This window comes from Sorex fumeus, unplaced genomic scaffold (assembly GCF_029834395.1).
Source record: "Sorex fumeus unplaced genomic scaffold, SorFum_2.1 ptg000072l, whole genome shotgun sequence".
NCBI lineage: Eukaryota > Metazoa > Chordata > Mammalia > Eulipotyphla > Soricidae > Sorex > Sorex fumeus.
In genome coordinates, this window is record NW_026606129.1 from 55035559 (window position 1) to 55053397 (window position 17839).

A 17839-nucleotide genomic window follows, 5' to 3' on the forward strand; every position below is an offset into this window, starting at 1 on the left:
AACCTGTATCAATATTCTAACATTCAAAATGGGGATGGTAATAATCTTTCTTTGATTCATATTAAAAATAAGGATTTATTAAATATCTATTAAGTACTGATCTAATTCAGTGAGGAGGCATAAGCTTTTCCAATAATGCCAAGGATTGTTGGTTTCTATATGACCATAGATTAATTGATGATTCTGTGTTGCATGTCACAATGCTCTGAGGAAGAAACTGGTTGGGGAGAAAATGCCCCCTCCTCCCCCCGGTCTATGATGGACTTTGTTCCATGCTATACTCTACAAGAAGCATTAGAGAAAAATGGTGGAGTACTGATTCCTCAAGTTCAAATCCAGTTTCAATCATTTACCAAGTCATATATGAAAATTACTATTCCTGTCTTCTCAGAGTATGTCACCATAGAGCTGTTTTAGTGATGGTACATGCTTTATACAGATGTTGTGAGCATGAAATGATGCCAGGCGAATAAACCTCATAGACAAGTGCCCGACACATCAACACCACATTTTATTTTCTGATGTATTGATCTGTGGGACATCTACATTCTCCTTGGGGTTACACATAACCCATAGAGCAACCTTTGACTGATATTTCCTCTTAAACATTCTGATAGTCCACTGGCTGTTAACTTTAATTATAGAAGATGCTCCTTTACAGTTAGAAAAAAGTACATTGCCTAGGAATACTAAAATATGTCCCATTGTGCAGTTGATTGTTCTTGTTGGATTTGAATTATATAGCTCTATATTGTCTCCTGAACTATCCTTTACAAAGCTTCCATGTTTGTTAATGGAGAGAGAAGGACTCATTGCAAAGTTTACAGGTCTCAGCTCCAGTTTGGGTGACTTAATGATAGTTATTTTAGTTGCAAGCCACCAGAGTTGTTCCCTGAAATTAAAAAGAGGAGTGTTTAGTTTAAAAGGGCAGTGACTCAGAAACCCAAAATAGGAAGAAAACTTTTGTCCTCTTCAGAACAGGGAGTTGTGTTTCCTTTTCCGTTTCCTTGTTTCTTGCTGATCTGCTTCTCTGATAGGGAGACCCTCTTTATCTTAGTAGGTACACAGTCACAAATGACTGACTACTCCATGCTTTCTGCACCTATCGGCCCACATAGTCACATACTGGGGGCAAGGTCTGATATTCGAAAAGAAAATGATCCGCAACTCTAAATTCTGACTTCAAGTACCCCTTCTCCACATACCTCCAACAACAAAAAATGATTGAGTCATATTGAGAGGATCCTTCTCTGCTAAGTCTTGTTGGACACTGGGTGGATCTCTGCATTAGGGATGCAAAGAATAGGTGTACAGGCAGGCAAATAGGCTTCTGTTCATCTTTTCCTTTGCTGAGCACATTTCAGAACCTCCTGCGTCTACTTGGAACCCTCTTTTAAGCAAATCTCAGTTTTCTCATCTATATAATGGAGTATTGCATAGAAAGCTTTTAACATTTCCTTGAAGATCTAAAAAAGTATCTAATGATTTCATCAGCTGTTGGGCTCACCTCAGTAAAAGGTATCAGCAACTATCTGACAATACTCTTGCTTTCATTTTAGGGACAGGCATGGGAAGAGCACAGATAAGAGTTGCTGGAGGCTTGGCAGACCCCCGCCTTTCTTTAAGGAAGGAGACCATACTTGAGCAGGGTTTTGCAACTTTTTGTTGACATTTGAAAACCCTGAGTGAGCTGCACTTTCCCTATTTTTTTCCCTTTATTCTGTGGTCTTTGAAAGAAAAAAGATTCATTCCATTTTTTGATTTTTATAAATGTTGCTGTGATCCCTGCCACATCAGATTGCAGCTCTTCCCCTCAGCAAGTCTGCATTTAGTCATGGGTTATTGTTTTTACCACTGTCTGTGTCCAGCTGATGAAAATTACTCAAATTGAAGTCTTGTCTGAATCAACTAATATTACACCATAATTTAGTTTTACTCATTGTTTATAAGAATCTTTGAAGCATCTTTTTGAAGACAGTTTACTCAGCTCAGAGTATTTCTGGGCCTGGCTATTGGACAGAGCCCTTTAGATTTTAAGTTCTTAGTACAGCAGCATGGAAAATCCAAGGGGTAATAGTAGCTGTTCAGCTGGCCCGGTCCTTGGAATAGTTGGTGATTCAATTTCTCTTCCTGTCCAAACCTTGTCTTTCCCTGCCAGACCCTGTGTCTCATAGAGTTTTCACCTTCCTCATTCTGCGTCTCTCCTGAAGGGCCTTAGGAATGAAATGTCATTGTTTGCCCTTCTTCAGAGTAACTGTTCCCATGCAAATGTTAGGTTCCAGTCATCAGAGCCCATGTAAACACTGGCTTCACGTTGCGTCAGTTGTGGGGTTTTAGACCACGTAAGATCGGTGAGCAAGCATTCTCTTCTGGTCATTAATTAAATCATTGTTTACAGTCTCAGATTGTTACAGAATGGAGGCAGCATATCATTTTTCATCTCAAGTGACATGAAATCCATAGGGAGCTTTCTTACATATTTTCACCCTGACTCAGCCACGTTCTTCAGTGAAATGAAGCATTAGCATTTGGGGACCAGATTAGACCTAGGGAAAACCCAGGGGATCCTAAAGAACAGCCTGTTGATTGACTGACCAGAAGGCCCCTGGGGAGTAATATGAGATTTCAGGACTCGAATGTTGTCCCTGGGCCATGGTGAAGGGCCTACTGTGGGTACAGAATCCTTGTTTGTCAGTCTAATAGCCATGGAGACATTTGTCAGTCAGTGGATTTCATAATCTGTCCCCAGGAAATGGCTATCTGGGAACATTCGCACCCCTTGCCTGAGTTCTCTGCCTCCTCTATTCTACTAGCAAAATCCAAAAAGACCTGGGTATCATTGGTTTGCTTCATTTTATGCACAGCTAGTTCCTATCTTGAGAGAACCGGCCCTAATGAGGCAAAGCAGCAAACCATTTTAAATACATTAAGATAATCATTGCCACTGTGGAATGACTGTGGAATTTAAAGCCCAGTGTTCACACTATTGAATAAACAAGGGAACTGGGAAAATTAAAAAGAGGTACTGACTAGACCAGAGATTCTGAAAGGCTATGATGACCTTCTCTAACGTTCAATGTGCCAAGATTTTAAATAAGCTCTGCCTGATTCTCCTTCAAAAATCATGGTGAATGGAGTGTTTTCCAGCTGTGCAAATAAAAGGGGCCTCTGTGTTTGGGTTCTTAACCAATCAGTCATCGTTAGGTAGAATGGAAATGCCACATGACTTTCTTGGTTGTCTGCTCAGCATGTCCATTTCTGATGGGTTAATGGTCATTCTCTCATGATTGAAAAAGAATGGGTAGCCAGACCACTCCTTGGAAGTCCACACCCACAGTTTCTTCACTAAAATATTCTTCACATCATTATTCGATCCCAATTTCAATATTTTCTAACAGAAAGATGCAAACTTAAGGGGGAAAGGAGCAACTGAAAACCCAATCATGAATAGCTTTGTAACTGTGCATCTTGTGGTGATTTAATAAATAAATAAATAAACACTTAGGTTGTTGTGCACTTTCTTTGTGTGCATTCCACAGAAGATGAGAACTTGAGTGGAAAGGGTACAGTGGATGAAGATGAAGATGGTGAACCAATTATTAATAGCTAATAAGATGACAAATGACACAGTGCAGGACACTTTAATGCAGTAGGTGGTTTTGACCTTCATGAAAACTCTGTGAGGTGCATGCTAAGGAAATTGAATAGAAGGAAAAGCATTGTATCCCTGGTTACCAGAGAATGGGGCAGACCCAGCTGTCCAAAGCCTATACCTATTTCTTCACCTGAGTATGAGATTACCTATTTTGAGGGAGAAGAAACTCCGGTTTAATAGAGCATCCCTGTGTATTTTTCATAATCTGAGGGATGTTGGAAAAGAAATCTCATGGTTAAGGAAAAAAATTAATGTGACAATGTGACATAGTAGTGAAACCAGGAGCTGAAACTGGAATCCATCTTGTGAGTTCCAGTTTCTGTCAGCATGGAGTCTAGTTACTTTCATTTTAAGACTGGAGAACAATATGGTTCTGATGTGAGTTGAGGCAGGTGGGTGGGACACATTTATAGGGTTGTAAACAAGCCAGCATTCTTAACTCCACAGTGTTATTATTTACATCATTTACTTTTTCATAAAATTTGTAGTTTTTTTTAAAAAACACAGTACTAATAACCAGAGAAAAAGTTTGTCCTAAATTCAAGGTCAGGGTGGTTCAAGTTTTGTGACTAGAGGGACTATTTTCCTGGTGGAGACATGGTATCTGTCTTAGCCATCTGCTTGGAGTTGGTTCTTTCTAACTCATGTCTAACTCAAGGTACCTTTCAGCTCTCAGACCCATCAGATTTTTTTTTCATTTTCATGAAGATACAGATGTGAGTGTTGAAAAGGTTGAGAAACTGTACATTTTTCTACAGACAAAAATTGCTCTAACAGTAGTGTGTGGTGAAGAAGAGGAGGATAAAGTTGCCACTGAATATTATCAGTGTCTTCCAAAACACTGGAAATAAAACTAAGTCACACCAAGGACTGCATTCCTTCCTCATTTCCCTGAGAAGATGAAAATCAGAATAGTGGCTTTGTTTCCACCTTGTCTTATTTATGTAAGAAGAGACTTTGAAAAGGCTCACGGGAGCTTCTGCTAAAATTAGGAACGTATTGGAGACTCTGATGAAGAGGAAACTTCCTGGAGTGCTGGGATGTAGAATATTTGTGAAGTATGCTAATAAAATGTCACTGATGAGCCAAAGGTCAGGAATGGGGTGGTAAAACTTTAGAAATATAAAATACCAGGCTACATGTGGTTAGTACACTGGGTTGTGGTAACCTGGAGCTTACAGAGGGCTTTAGGAGAGAACAAGGCAAATAAATTGATGTTAGGTAGAAAAATGAGCAGACCGTTTGTAATAGGTGGATAATTTCAGCATTAATTACTCTTGGTAATTACTGAATGATTGCTGATTCTACTTTCTTACATGATATATGAAGTCTAAAAAGGCACATTAAAGAAGACAATAAACATTCAAAAGCTAGAATTTTGTAAAAATTGAGGTAGAATGGAAATGGAAGGAAAGTGGCCAGTTCAGAGAATGTAAAGAGAAAACAAGGAAAGTGTCTATGGTTTCAGCCAAAGAGTCCAGCCCTCTGGGACTTCCTGTTATCCATCAAAAGGTACATTTGTTAACTCAAACTTATATGAAAACATTTAAAAACAAAATGACCTTTTCAGAAAGGTTTAGAGTTTTAATGAGTTGTGGTTCGATGATCAAGTTCACATTAAGCTTGTACATTATTAATATTATTTTTATAATTTCAGCTTTTCTTACCTTTTATATACCTACATTTCTTCTTTATTGAAATATAAATTACAACAGTGTTCTGAATTTTAAGTAGACTTTTGGTGCAAATACTTAAGCATTTGCTATGAACCTCAGGAGACAGAAGTCATCTATGTCTCTATCCTAATCTCAATATTTCCTTGCTCCAGAGACACAAGTAGCCCATTAGGGGTGCTCTCTCAAGGCACCCTATCTTCTGGGTATCCCTGTCCTCTCCTAGCACTGCAGTGGTTAGGAGTGAAATGTTTGGGAATCACGTGAACTTGATCTCAAATAGATGTAGAACAAATGACTGAATTTGGTGTTTCTGTTACTTCCTGATACAAAGGACTATTATGATACCCAAGTACTAAAGCAAATCCCAGTAAGACACACCCTTCATGTCTGAGGACTCCTATAGACACATGTGCCCCTTTCACTCCACATGAAACTGGAATCAACTCTCAGCCATATATCATGGAGCAAATAGTCAAGTAAAACTAATTAAGCAGACGTGTAAGTCAGAATTCAAGCAGCAGATGTATCTGAAGAAATTTAATGCAAGGTGAAGTGAGATAAGTGGGTTTAGACTGCTGAATGAGTTCAGGTCCCAGCCATGGAACATCAGGTCATATGGTGCCAGGCAGAGTTTACTGTCTGTGCAAAAACTCATGGGTGTCAAGTCTGGTGCCTGAGAGTTAAAGAAAGACCATTAGCAGAGATACATGATTCAGGGAGAGCCTTGGTTGTAAGGAAAGCAATGTGAGTTTTATTTCAGCTAAATAGAAGCATTTTTAAAAAAATAATATTAAGACTGGAAATGAGAATTTGTTTTAGTCTGTTAATTTTGATGTAACTCCACAGTTTATCCCCCTAAGAGCTAGGTTAGAATGGGAACAGTGGAAGTGGGGAAGTGGTTTTAACTATATTTTAGAGGCAGGGCCAGGAAAGCATGCTAGTGGGTTAGGTCTGGGGCAGGGTGAGGAAATGATAAATATCAAGGATGGTTTCTATGCTTGCAACCTAATTGGACAGTGGCGCCATTTGCTGAGATGGGGAAGACCCAGCAGGGGAGGGATGGGTTTGGCGGGGAAAATCAGGAGTTGGCTGTGGACAAGTTCAGTCTGAGGATTTTGTGAGTCATCCCTGTGGAGGTGTCAGGTATACTGTTGGCTATGTGTCTGTAGCTCTGGAAAGAAGCCAGCTATTTGTAAGTTTTCAGAAGTTTGACAATGATAAGCGAGGCCAAATGAGGATGATCTCTAAGCATAATCCCCTTCCAAATGTGTCATTGTGCTTCCTCTCCACTCCCCTCCATGATTTTATTTTTCCCCACCTCCTCCTTCAGTTCATTGCTTTTGTTCACTTTGCCCTAATTTGAAAAACTCATACCAGGATTTATCCTATTGGTTTTAGGACTTAGAATGAAAATACAGACAGCCAAGGGACATTCTTTCTAAGAGAGGCTTTCTTGGTTGTACAATTGATGTAGGCTCCTAGCTTAGGAACTCTTTTGCCTATCAGGTGCTCACATATGCTCTGTCAGTCTAAAATTATAGAACTCTCTCCTCTTATCAACATGGCAACAACTCTCTTAGCTTGTCCACTGTGTTATGTTTGTCTCTCAACAATCCTTCCCCGAAAGCCCAAATTTAGATGAATTATTTTCTTTCTCATTTAAACAGTCATTTGCAGTACCATACATAGAAGGTAACTACCAGCTCAACCTTCTACCATTTAAAACATTCCTTTTCCAGCATATCTCTAATAGGGTCTCCTTGGAAGATTTGCAGGAGCAATGTCCCAGATGGATCTTCCCAACTTTGTGCCTGGCTTCTTAAGGACTGTTTAAGTGTGCATGGGTCTGTCCAGAGCCAAAACCTAGAGTAAGCACTTACAGCCTATGTAAGCCTTTGGGTCCTTGATTCCCTGGGGTCAGGAAGAGCTCTGACTCTATAGATGCTGGAGGGTGGGGTAAGTCAAAGTGACAATGCATGTTAATTAGTGCTGTACAAAGCTGTCATCAGGAAGCCAGAAGCCACATGGTCCCAACCTGGTTTGGGGTTGGCACACAAAATTCAATCCAGCTGGCCTTTGTTTGTAAATGCCCTGGGAGGGTCCCGGCCCTTCCTGGACAACAGAAGGGCTGTTTCCTTACCCAGAGCTTAGATTCAGACATGAAGAGGTTCTATAAACACGTATTAAGTATTGGGGTGGATCTGACTTTGGGGTCACACGTACCCATTTGATTTGGATGAAGAGAAGCTGGCATGCGCTTGGCTGGTTCTTGATCAGAACAAATGGAAGAAAACCTGAATCATGTTGCATCTTCTAAACAAAACAGCCTTTTAAATAATGCCTGTGATCCTTTCAAGGTCCACCCCCCACCCCCACCCCCACCATGTTCTTTAGTCTTAGAACTCCTTGCTTCTGTTCTCTCTCCCAGAGCTCTTTGTTCCAACCAGTCACTTGGAGCTATTTTCAGTTCCTAAAAGTGGGCTTCTTCTCCCTTGTACTCTTTGCTTGGCTGGATATGTTTTTTCATACCTCTTCCCTCAGACTCATTGATCCTCACCATTCAGAGTTCAACTGCACTGACCCTTCCTGGGAGTAATTGAGTGATAGGCCACATCTGCTGTGTACTTGAGTGTTATGTTGATTGGACTTAAAAAATATTTTTTTGTTTACTCATTCTGTCCAGAACTCAGGAGGGCAGAGGTTGTACTCATCTTGATTCCTGAGCAATGAAGGCATTTCTAAGCATGAAGAAAAGCTTTAATAAATGTCAAGTGAAAGGACCCTTGGTGTGTGTGTGTGTGTGTGTGTGTGTGTGTGTGTGTGTGTGTGTTGGTGGCAGGGGAAAGGGGGCTGATGTGTGACGGGTACTGATGCATAGACTCAGCTACTCCTAGCCCATGGCAGTGCACATGGAACCCAAGTTGCAGAGGAATATAGCAGTGCCCAGAATTGGGAATCAGAGTGTTCCCAGCCCTGGGATGATGTGATGTATGTTTAGAACACTTTCCTTAGAGCAGTATTTTTCAAATAGAACTTCAGTGGATGAATGTCTGAAGAAATGTCCTGCCTATCCATTAAAAAAAAGATTGCCACTTAGCTGAAAATGGTTTTCAACTGCTCATTTGCTGGTGAGAAAACAAAAGAAAGGTGAAAACCATGGTTTTAGAACCCATGTGCGCCCAGCATATTCAACAGGAAGGTTTGGTAATACACGAAGATGTGTGCTAGAAGTTCAGCCTCAAATAAAGAACAAAATCTTTTGAAGAAAACAAGGCACAAATTAAGAGATTCAAGCCTGGATTCACTTCTAAATTTGCTGCTTGGTACCTGTGAGAAGGGAAGAAAAAAGCACATCATCAGTTTGTCTCAGTCATCTTTCATGGACACAGAACTTTCTACTATATCATGTTGCCAAGAATAAATGAGAAAAGCTCATCAAGTTTGGCAAATTATGTGATCAGTTTAAAAGCTCTAAAAATTAATAGTTACTATTATTGTTATAAAAATAGAAAACCTTTATTTTGAAAGGCTATTATATTCAATTCCTATTAGATTAAAATAATGTTTTATTAAAATAGTATTTAATATTGTTTTTAAAATACAAATATTTTAATTTTATTGTTTTGCCCTTAGAAATAAATTTGCTTAAGTGGAAATAAAGGGGGACAAGCTGTCAGAAATAGAGAGATCCCATTTCTGCCTTAAAGTGTGTATACATAAGTGCAAAGAAAAAAGGCTGGTAGGGCATTTGTGTTTTTATTTTGCTTTTGTTTTTGGATTTTGTGCCATGCCTGGTGATGCTCAAGGCTCACTCCTGGCTCTATGCTCAGGAATCATTCTTGGTGAGAATCAGGACCATTTGGGGCATCTGGAATTGAGCCTGAATAGATGTGAAATAATTGTCTTACTAGCTATACTACTTCTCTGACCTTCAGGAAGGGGATTTTTTTAAAGGATTAATAGGGGTTTCCTCAGGGAGGTGGTTGATTTTAATTTTATTCCTTTTTCTTGTCTACATTTTCTAACATGAATGCATTATTCATGCAGCAAACAATGGTACACAGGAGAACTAATGTTTAAAAAAAGTTACAAAAGAAAAATTATTTAGATGCCAAAAGACCTGGTATAGTTCTTCTCCCCTGTTGTATGTTGTCCTGTCTGTTATTAAATTTGGTTCTCCCTTGGGTTTTGGCAGGGTTTTTCACCCAGATCTCCACCTTGGCTGATGTGCAGGAAAATGTTATGGAATACCTCCATGTGCTCAGCCGGCCCAAAGTTATTGACCAGGAGCATGATGTGGTGTGGACCGAAGCTTACATCGACAGCACAGTGAGTTCTCAGGACCCTGGAGGGGTTTGAGTGTCTACCCCACACCCTGTAAGGGTTTGTGTTGATTCCTATTCCTAGCATTCATATCATTTTTCTCTAATGAAGGTTAATTTGGCAATATTCCTTTTATTGTCCACTTTGCCAGTATTGCTTTGGCAAGCATGGTTGGTAAAAAATTGGGTATCAGAGAATGGAACCAGTGGTCTAGGAAGATGTCTGTTTAGTCAACGTAGAAAACTCACTATTTTACTTGGGTCTTCTTTCATTTCTTGTTTCTTGTATTTTCCCTTACCATATATGTACAAATTCTGCTAGTGTAGAAACAATTAAAGTCATACATTCAGTCCCGCCATTTGGGAAGTTCAGTCCCAATGATGGATCACTAGGTCTCACCTTGGGGCCGGGAGGCAATGCTCAGCATTAACAATGAGCCACAGCCAATGCCATACTGCATAGTCTCCTTGTGAAAAGGGAGACTGCATCCACAGAGGCTATCTAAGCACTGTACCGCTGTTGGAGTGCTGGCCCAGGACTCCTTCACAATTTGACTCTGATCATGGAGTTAGCTCAAAAGGAGGGGCTTTGCCAATCAAGTAATGGCTCAATGGCTGGGCTTCTTGTGTAATTTCAGGGTGATTTTTCATAGAGATAATGAGTCTGATGGGACCGGTGTTTTTCATTTATTGATTGTAAATGTTCTCACAGGGCCTCTCTCCCATCGTTTTTGTTGGGATTAACATCACATTAATCACTGTAACCCAGACACAGCTGTCCTCTGGAGTGATCTCAATGGCTGCTGGGGGCCGGCCTTTCTTTCCCTTGACTCCTCCAGTCCTGAGGCTTTCTTGGCAGCTGCAGGAAAATACAGGGCAAGAACAGCCTCTGAGAACCCATCTGGGGAGAACTATGGCCTCCTGTCCAACCCCATCCGTTAAAAATACAGTGGGACCCTGAAAACAGGAATTCGTCAAGAAGGGGCGCTCCTTCTCCAGGAGAAACCACCCTGAATAAAAATGGTATTCCGCTCAAAAGAAAATCTTGCTGGTTGCCAGGGAGAACTGGGCCTGTAACATTTTCAAAGACTAGTCCAACTTTGGTTTAGAATCATGAAAACTAAATAACTCAGCTGTCCCCATTTGTGTTGGCACTCTTCTAACAACACTAACAATAGCAGCAACAGTGCTGGTTCCATCTCTTCTTGCCTGTGGTTGAGTGAGGCAGGAAAAGCAGCATGAAGAGAAGGAATGTGGCTCACTGATCAAGTCGCATAGTGGTTTTGTGTACAAACCCTGGACAACCAGTTTGATCAATCATTTTATTTGTTTCACTGTATTTTTAAATAATATAAAACAGACTCTATAATTAAGAAATTATGTTCCCAGCACCTGGATAGACAAAATTAATAGACTAAAAGGAGCCAAACAAAGGAAGTCCAAAAAAACCAACTACATCTGGAGGTTCAGTGTATGAAAGAGAGTCCTCGGACACATGGGGCTAGGGTGTACTTTGTGATAAAAATCTTTAAGAAAACTAACCAGTCATTTGGAAAAAGATAAAATGAGTTTTATTCTTTACACCATACCCAATAAAGAACAGGAGGATTCGAGATTTAAACTGTTAAATGTGAAATATTCCAAGCACTAGAACAAAACCCAAGTGAATGTTAGGTAGGACAAAGCCTTTGAGAAATAGCTTTAAAATTTTAGATGCAATAAAAAGGCATGAGGAATCATGAAATCATGCAATTTGCTGCAATGTGAATGGAACCGAAAGATATCATGTTAAATGAAATAAGCCAGAAGAAGGACAAACACAGGATGGTATCACTTAATATGTGCTATTTGGAGTAACTGGGTAAGTAGATGCAGTGGTTTAAAGGGGGGATGCCTAGATCACCCATGACCCCTCGGTATAGGAAGAGAAGGAAAGAAAGAGAATGAATTAGAAAGACATAAGAGTAGATGAGAAGTAACGGGGGAAAGGGGTCAAGGGAACCCAGGTACGTTGGTGGTGTTAAGGAATAAAAGAGCTAAATATCGAAACCACGAAGTCAACCACACTGAAATCAAGATGCCCAAACTTTAATAACCAAATTTAAAGGTGCCTGTCAAGATGGCACTCTGGGACTGGAGTAGGGAGTTAGTAGAGGGAACCTGGGAACACGGGTGGAGGGAAGTTGACGCTGGTGGCAAAAACTCAACTACGAATAACTTTGTAATTCACGGTTCTTTAATAAATTTGGAAAAGAAAAAAGGAAAAAGGATTAAGTTTAACAAAATAAAAACAAACAACTTTCGTAGGTCAGAACCTCGATATAAAAAAAAGGCAAATTGTAAAATAGGAGAATATATTTGATAGGTAGGCAGATACAGAGTTGTACATTGATGATGAGTGAGTGAATGACACATAAAAAGAAAATAGCTAAGGGCTTCTAAAAATTAAGGGGAACCCTAAGTATTCCAATGAAAAATGAGAAGAAGACATGATCATTTGATCACTTTACTATCCCATTACTCATCGATTTGCTCGAGTGGGTGCCAGTAGCATCACCATTCATCCCTGTCGTGTGTTAGTGTAGCCCAATGGCGTCAGCTCATTCTAGGAACATGAAGAGCCTCAAACCGATCATTCAGGTTCTTGACAAAGAAGTCTGACCATCTCGTAGCTGGGCAGCCACACGGTCTTTTGATGTCCCGTGGAATCCAGTTGGTAACAGCTCTAGTCCAGCATCATCTCCAAATCTCATTACATGTCTAACCCATCTGATTTTCGACGCTTTGGTAAATGAGACAGCGTCCCTGATTCTTGATCGTCAATGGAGGTCGGAACTCTGGATTCTTTCTCTCATTTGAGTGAAACGTGATAGTCCAAGCATAGCTCTTTCAATTCCTCTTTGGGAGACCCGAATAGCGTCCTCATCCTGTTTTTGTAGGGCCCAGGTCTCTGAGGTGTATGTTAATGCAGGAGGAACAGTGGAATCGAAAACATGTGCCCGGAGCCGGAGTTTCTTCATCCTCTTAGCTATTTCTTTGACGCTCATGAAGGCATTCCAAGCCGATCTCTTCCTCCTGTGCAACTCAGGTGCCAAGTCATTCGTCATGTTGACTTCTCGACCTAGGTACACATAACTGTTGCATTCGGAGATGGTCATTCCTTTGAGAGCGAATGGAACATCAGGAACGAGACTGTTTCTCATAAACATTGTCTTTGTGAGATTCAGCTGCAGTCTGACCTTTCCACGCTCATGATTGAAGTCAGCCAGCATTTGTGCCCCTTGGCTAATGTTTGGTGTTATTAGAACATGTCATCAGCAAAGCGGAGGTGGTGTAGTTGCTGACCATCTATCTTCACTCCCATTCTTTCCCATTTCATTCTAAAGGGTGTCACTGAAGAGTTTCGGTGAAATGGTATCACCCTGCTGAACCCCTCTCTTGACATAGATGATCACTTATTTGTAGAATGGTGAGATCCTGGTAGAGAATCTGTAATACAGCTCATGGAGGATCCTGATTTATTGAGTTTGAATGCCCTGATTGACTAGGGCTTCAATGACCACTTCCGTTTCAACAGAATAAAAGGCCTTCTTTAAATCAATGAATGTTAGACAGAGCAGCATCTTGAACTCCTTAGAAACCTCAATGAGCTTGGTTATCATGTGGATATGGTTGATCGTGGTGAATACTTTGCGGAACCCAGCTTGCTCACATGGTTGTCCTTCATCTAGTGTTCTGCCAATCCTATTCAGGATGACTCGAGTGAACAGCTTGTAGATGACAGACAATAGGCAGATCGGGCAATAGTTGCCAATGTTGTGGCTGTCTCCCTTCTTGTACAGTAGTACAGTCCTGCTGGTTTTCCACTGAGATGGAACCTTGCATTCAGAGAGGTAGCGGGTGAAGAGCCGAGCCAGCGTATTGATGAGTACTGATGGCAGGTTCTTCAGGTGTTCAGGCCAGGTGCTATTTATTTCTTTACCGACGAAATGGCGTGTCAGATTTTGGAAGGGAGAACATTGGGAATGACATATCCATCCTGCAGAATTTGGTATGTGGGCTGGTGGACATGACTCTCAAAGAGATCTGAGTAGAAGTCATGGATAATCTTCTCCATTGCCCTTCTGGAAGATGTGATAGATCCAACAGGACATCGGAGGACAGTCATCTTGGTCTTGTAGTTGGCAAAGGACAGGTGGGCATTGCAAGTGCTTTTCCATCTTCTGCCGCATCTACCAGCACTGCTGCTCTTCTCTCTTTGAGGTCTTCCTTTATCGCTTCTCTGCACAGCTTTGTGAGCTCAGATGTTTGCTTGCAGTTGCCTGAGGCATGCGCCAAGCCATGTTGGCGAATAAGCTCAAGAGTTTTCAAAGACAGGCATGTTTTCTTTTGGCTATCTCTCTCTTGGGATTCCTCGCACAATCAAGGAGGTGCTGAACCAGTCAATAGTATTCCTCGTCAATGTTGTCAATGACGGCATCTTCCCATGTTGCTGCAATAGTGCCAAAGAGCTCCTAGTTGGTGGTCGTTCTGGGAGTTCTCTTCTTAAACTTTGCAGCCCTTTCTTCCCACTCTTTGAAGTAGAATTTTGCATGAAGGAAACAGTTCCAATCCCGTTTGGAATTTTGGGACAACAGCGACATCGGTCAGGCAAACCGTCGATTGAATATGATGTGGTCAATTTCGTTGTGGAACCGTCCACCAGGAGACTCCCAAGTCCAACGTTTAGATTCGGCCTTCTGGAACTGTGAGTTACTATGGATGGTCTTGGTCGACATGATGAACTCAGACAGTCTCTCACCCTGTTCGTTCCATTCTAGGCCATGGGTCCTGATGTGGAGTTCTTCAGCTTATCTTCTCGGTCCTATCTTGGCTTTACAATCATAAACAGTGATCTTGTAGAAGGTGTGGTCTTCTTTATAGAACTTCTCCAGCTCCATGTAGAACTTCTCAATTTCTCCTTCATCATAATTGGATGCTGGTGCGTAAACAATGAAGATAGAAACTGCCAGCAGTGAGTCACATCTATTCAAGTGCAATTATCCTATTCGGGTTGTTAGGCATTCAAATAAATCAATGCTCATGGCCAAGTTCATGTTGACAAGGACACCTACACCACCAACGTGTCTTTTGTCGCATGTTCCGAGGAACAATTCTCCAGTGTCGAAAATGGCATGATGTGATTGATGCCACCTCGTCTCAGTCAGACCAATGTGTAGTACTTGATCTTTCGCGCTTGTACCATCAGGTCCTCGATGGATGCATTCCAGTATATATGCATTGCAAGTACAGACAGTCATTTTTGTCTTTCTTCATTTTGGCAGTCTAGTTTGGCCTTGAGATTTTATCAGCCTCTCCTTCCACATCCTTCTCAATGCTGCTGTATTAGTGGCTCCTTCAGGGTCAGGAGAATGAGACCCATTGTATTTACCGGTTTACCTCCACTACCTCCACTACCTCTGTTACCCAGGTGCTGCCACGCTCCAGGACGCTTTCCAGGCACATCATAAGACACTTAATACCCATCTTCCAGGATTGCCGCACCATATTTGATAGGGTTCAAATATGGTTTGAACTATGGGAACATCTACAAGGGCAATTAGAGGCCACCCCAAAAGCCTCTATCCCTCTCGGATAGCCTGGCAAACTACCGAGAGTATCCCTCCCACACTGCAGAGCTTGGCAAGCTATCTGTGGCATATTCGATATGCCAAAACCAGAAGACATGATAAAATTTAAAAATAGTGAAAATGACTTTTAAATATATGAAAGATAGGCAACATCACTCACAGTAAGAAAAAACAAACTGTAGTGAGATATCATTTCTCATCTTTCATTGATGTGGTGAAAATTAAATGCTTACCTGAACATCTGCTGGTGAGCTTGTGGGAATGAAGAATTGGCACTCTTGGAGGGGAATTTGTCTGAACCTTTTCAACTGGAAATCCCACTGTAGGAATTAGACCTACCGATGAACCTCAAACAGTTTAAAAATATATATGCAAAGTTTAAAGTTTTCCCTTGCAGAATTTCTTATACAGCGTCTCCTCCACCTTACCCACAGGAATGCATTTCAAGATGCCCCAGTGGATTCCTGAGTCTGATAATTCATATATACCAAACCCTATATATACCATTTTTTCTGCACACACACAAAATACACATGATTAAATTTTAGTTTATAAGTTAATAAGATACAATATTGTGTATAGAGAGGTTAGTAGTAACATTTAATATGCTGTAATAAAACTATATAAATGTGGTCTCTTGCTCTCTCAAAACATCTTATATGTAGTATTTTTGGACTGATGTTTACTGCAGGTAATTGAAACCATGGAAAGTGAAACTGAGATGAGGGAGACCACTGTAATTTCAAAATATTGCCAATTACCTAAACATCCACACATAAGAGATTAATTGGATAAGCCATGATAAACACATAAAAAGGAGTTTGAATGCCAAAAACAAGAATAAAGGTATTTTCTCTTAGAATGATTCCCAGGTTACACTGCTAAATAAAATCAGCAGTAAAATATAAGAATGTAAATAAATGAATACTCGTGTAAGATATAAGAGGAAGTCAAAAGATATCTGCTTAATTTTACAAAATTAATATCAAAAAGAATAGATCCAAATAGAATTACTTACCTATAAGAAGTGTGACGGGGCATAGAGGACCAAGGAAAGTGGAGGGAAGAAGACATTACTTACTTATACCTGTAAGTGGTTTGACTTTGAAAAAAGTATATTAGTGTTCCATGTATTGAAGACTAAAATGAAATTACAAAGGGGTAAAGCTATAGTAAATGCAAACAGAACCATATGAAGCTAGCTACACTTAAATTAAAAAGGTCTAGAAAATAGAGGAGAAGAAATAACACTTTGATCATACTAGTTACACAAACCATTAAATTTTTAACACAACACTTAGATGACTTTTGGTCTAGAGGTAGAGGAGAATTATAAATAAAATGTAAACTCCTTTGGAGTCATATGTGGGATGTGTTAGAAGAATTTTGAATCTGTTTTGTGAATATTGTAAGATTCGGTAAATGTGTAAGAAAGGAGGGATGTAACAGATACCTATGGGGCCAACTAGATTGCAGGCAGGCAAATATCAGTGAAATTTCAGTTGTGTCCACTGAAAGGGCCTAGAAGGAGTGGAAGCCCAAGAGCAATGAGCAGATATAGAACTCAGGTCCTCATTTCTGAGAGCCAAAGCCTCACTGAGATGGAAAAGAGAAATTGGCAATTCTAGGACATGAATAAAAAGGTACCTTTTATCTCTCCTGACCACCAGCTATTTTATACACACATACACACACAAACACACTCACACACACACTACTTACAAGAAAAAGCTGGAATATTTTGTGCCAGAATCTAAGAAAATTATCAAAATATTAATGAAGTCATATGAAAAAGACCCAGGAATCAAACTAAAGGGGTGCTGATCGCTCAACTCTGGGATAAGCTGGGAGAAAATTAAAAAGAACAGAAGAGATGAAGAAACCAGAAACATACCTGTCCTTACTGATAGAAAATGGATAAGTAAATATAAACAAACAAGTTTAAAAGATCACTAAATGGAGAACTGGAGCAATAATAGCACAGTGAGTAGGGCATTTGCCTTGCATGTGGCCAACCCAGGTTCGATTCCCAGCATCTCATATGGTCCCCTGAGCATCATTCCTGAGTGCAGAGCCAGGAGTAACCCCTGTGCATTGCTGGGTGTGACCCAAACAGCCAAACAGCACTGTAGCACTGTCCTCCCATTGTTCATTGATTTGCTCGAGCAGGCCCCATAACATCTCCATTGTGAGACTTGTGTTACTCTGTTTGGCATATTGAATATGTCACAGGTAGCTTGCCAGGCTTTGCTGTGCAGGCAAGATACTCTTGGTAGCTTGCCGGGCTCTCCGAGAGGAGCGGAATAATCGAAACTGGCTCGGCCACACGGGCTGCATGCAAGGCAAACGCCCTACTGCTGTGCTATCACTCCAGCCCCAAAAAGCCAAAAAAAAAAAATCACTAAGTGGGTAGAAATGTTTAATGGAGAATTGACAGTCTGATGAAGTTCAGCAGTCACCACGTACTACCTTTTCAGTAAAGACCGGTTAGGGCCAAAGCATTGATAGATGCTAAATCTAGGGGTCAATTTTGATGATGTATGGATATTTAGATCG

At 40.6% G+C, this 17839-nt stretch overlaps 1 protein-coding gene across 2 annotated transcripts in view; it reads left to right on the forward strand.

The window, feature by feature from the left end:
• CACNA2D3 (calcium voltage-gated channel auxiliary subunit alpha2delta 3) overlaps positions 1-17839 on the forward strand; it is a 1033411-nt gene that overhangs the window by 679368 nt on the left and 336204 nt on the right. For both annotated transcript variants that reach the window (XM_056129451.1, XM_056129450.1), the window contains exon 13: positions 9527-9660. In XM_056129451.1, the coding sequence (XP_055985426.1) occupies positions 9527-9660 (134 nt within the window). The remainder of the gene's footprint in view (positions 1-9526; positions 9661-17839) is intronic.